This window comes from Nicotiana tomentosiformis, chromosome 9, assembly GCF_000390325.3.
Source record: "Nicotiana tomentosiformis chromosome 9, ASM39032v3, whole genome shotgun sequence".
Classification (NCBI taxonomy): Eukaryota; Viridiplantae; Streptophyta; class Magnoliopsida; order Solanales; family Solanaceae; genus Nicotiana; species Nicotiana tomentosiformis.
The window spans coordinates 100,338,364-100,341,556 of record NC_090820.1 but is presented as its reverse complement, the minus strand read 5'-3'; the positions used below and the strand labels follow the sequence as shown (position 1 = coordinate 100,341,556).

Here is a 3,193-nt window from a genome sequence, read left to right as displayed (position 1 = left end):
CCTGCTTGCTTAATATCGGTTCGATCCAAGAGATAAGATATTCGGACTGGCTAGCCAATGTAATAGTAGTTCCGAAGAAGGACAATAAATTTTGCATGTGTGTAGACTATAAAAACCTTAATAAGGCGTGCCCGGAAGACACGTTTCCACTGCCAAACATCGATCAAATGATTGATGCCAGCCGGGCACGAGTTAATGAGTTTTCTCGATGCTTATTCCAAGTTAAATCAAATCAAGATCAACCCGGAAGATCAGGAAAAGACTTCATTTATAATGAACTTTGGTACATATTGTTACAATGTGATGCCCTTCGGGTTGAAAAACGCCGGAGCCACTTATCAACGGCTCGTAAATAAGATGTTTGAAAAGCGAATAGGAAAGACTATGGAAGTTAATATAAATGATATGCTCGTTAAGTCTTTGAATGCAGGTGACCACCTCAAGCATTTGCAAGAAACATTCGACATCCTGAGGAAGCATAACATGAAACTTAATCCTGAGAACGGGTCAGTTCTTGTAAGTTTCTGGGATTTCTGGTCTCACAAAGGGGAATCGAGGTAAACCCTGATAAAATCAAGGCCATAGAGGATATACCGGATCAATTGTCGAACGTAAAGTAAGTCCAAAGGCTCACAGGAAGATTAACAGCTTTGAGCAAGTTCATTTCCCGGTCGTCGGTAAAATGTCATCGCTTCTTCACACTGCTCAAAAAGAAAAATAATTCCTAATGGACACCGGATTGCCAGCAGGCTCTGAGAGACCTAAAGAATTACTTATCAAGCCCTCCATTGCTCTCAAAACCAAAAGAAGGTAAAACATTGCTAGTCTACCTCGCGATTTTAGAAATTGTGGTAAGTGTGATTTTAGTCCGGGAGGACGAAGGTACGCAATTTCCCATTTATTACGTTAGCAATATTATTATGGGAGAAAAAACTCGCTACCCATATTTGGAAAAATTGGCCTTAGCTCTCGTAGTCGCGGCAGAAAAGTTGAGGCCCTACTTCCAATGCCACCCGATAGCTGTGGCGATTACTTTTCCTTTGCAGAACATCCTCCATAAACCCGAGCTCTCGGGAAGATTGGCCAAATGGGTCATCAAAATGAGTGAGTTTGATATAGAATATAGACCAAGGACTGCAATTAAGTCACAAGTCTTGGCTGAATTCGTGGCCGATTTCAGTTCGGGACTACTGCCTCTGGCAACCAAGGAGGCAGTAATGGTATCGGAATTAACATAGGGGGTTTGGGCCTTATTTACGGACGGAGCTTCCAACATAAATGGGCCCGGACTCGGAATAGTCTTAATCACTCTTTCGGGGGAAAACCTTAAGGTAAGCCATCAGAATTATCCCTTTAAACTAACAATGAAGTAGAATATGAAACTTTAATTGCAGGCCTCGAATTGGCTCGGGGACTTGATTCCGAGGTTATCGAAATTAAATGTGACTCGCAGTTGGTGGTAAATCAGGTCTACGACATCTTTGATACCAAAGAAGAACTTATGCAACAATACGTGGTAAAGGTCCAAGCTCTTTTGGAACGATTCCAGGAGTGGTCAATTACTCATATCCCAAGGGAGGATAACACAGAAGCAGATGCATTAGCAAACTTAGGATCATCAACGGAAATAAAGAGATCAGAGTTCGAGACGGTAGTGCAACTGATGAATTCAGTCCTGAATACGGATAGTTACTATGAGATAAATTCGACTAGTTTGGTTTGGGACTTGAGAAATGAAATAATCGACTATCTCGAGCACGGAAAGTTGCCCGAAGACCCCAAAGCATCACGGGTGTTACGCGCCAAAGCTACATGTTATAGCTTCAAGAAAGGCCAATTGTATAGAAAATCTTTCCAAGGCCCGCTGGCCCGGTGCTTAAGAGCGTCAGAAGGTAATTATGTCATGAGAGAAGTCCACGAAGGGATATGCGGCAATCACTTGGGCGCAAATTCTTTGGTGCTGAAGTTGGTACAAGCATGATAATATTGGCCTCGCATGGAACAAGAAGCCAAAGACTTCATACGAAAATGTGATAAGTGCCAACGCTACGCACCACTAGTACACCAACCGGTAGAACCCTTACATTCGGTATTGTCCCCACGACCGTTCATGAAATGGGGGATGGACATAGTTGGACCGCGACCACCGACTCCCGGAAAGGTCAAGTTTCTTTTAATTCTGAGTGACTATGTTTCTAAATGGGTGGAAGCAGGTCCTTATCAGAAGATCGAAGAACGCAAAATGGTCAATTTCATGTGGGAAAATATAATTTGCAGGTTCGGAATACCAAAAGAGATAGCATGTGACAATGGGCCACAATTTATCAGTGCAAAAGTTACAAAGTTCCTCGAATATTTGAAGATAAAGAGGATCACATCTTCTCCTTATCATCTGAGCGCAAACTATTAAGAGGAGTCAACAAACAAAGTGATTATTCAAAACCTCAAGAAAAGTTTGGAAGCAACAAAAGGCAAATGGCATGAAGAATAGCCCGGAGTTCTATGGGCCCACCAAACAACGGCAAAATCGAGCACAGGAGAAACTCCTTTTCCCATGTGTACGGTGTTGAAGCCCTAATCCCGGTAGAAGTGGGTGAACCCACTTTGAGATATTTTCGGGCAGATGAAGAATCGAATAACAAAGCAATGTTAATCAACTTGGAACTGCTCGAGGAATGCAAGGACTTGGCGTGTGTAAGAATGGCAGCTCAAAAGCAGAGAATGGAGCGATATTATAATCGAAGATCCAACCTTCATTATTTCAAAGTAGGAGATTTGGTTCTGAGGAAAGTAACCCAAAATACCTGGGAGCTCAACGCGGGGAAGCTAGGTCCAACGTGGGAAGGTCCCTACCGAATTTCAACTATCACTGGGAAAGGTTCATACGAGTTGGAGAACCAGAATGGAGACAAGTTGCCTAGCAACTGGAACGTGGCACACCTCAAAAGATGTTATTGCTGATGAACATTATTTAAACGAAAAGTATGTGCTGCACTCTTTTTCCCTTCGTTCAGTTTTTGTCCCAATTGGGTGTTTCTGGCAAGGTTTTTAATGAGACAACGATAGAAAGCATACTACAAAGACAACAGCAATAAGACCTTTGATAGCAAGGCAAACAAACAAGCTTCAACTCGGGTACGGTTAGATAGTCTTTGGATCGAAAGAAAATTCCCACTGGGAAGTTAAGTTTGCT

General features: G+C 42.5%; 1 protein-coding gene across 1 annotated transcript; it reads left to right on the top strand.

Moving 5' to 3' along the window:
- The first annotated feature begins 384 nt into the window (after nucleotides 1-384).
- On the top strand, nucleotides 385-1,981 carry LOC138899272 (uncharacterized). Its single transcript, XM_070185417.1, has 2 exons — nucleotides 385-516; nucleotides 1,469-1,981. Exons 1-2 carry the CDS (start codon nucleotides 385-387, stop codon nucleotides 1,979-1,981), a joined length of 645 nt encoding a protein of 214 aa, XP_070041518.1.
- Nucleotides 1,982-3,193: the final 1,212 nt, after the last annotated feature.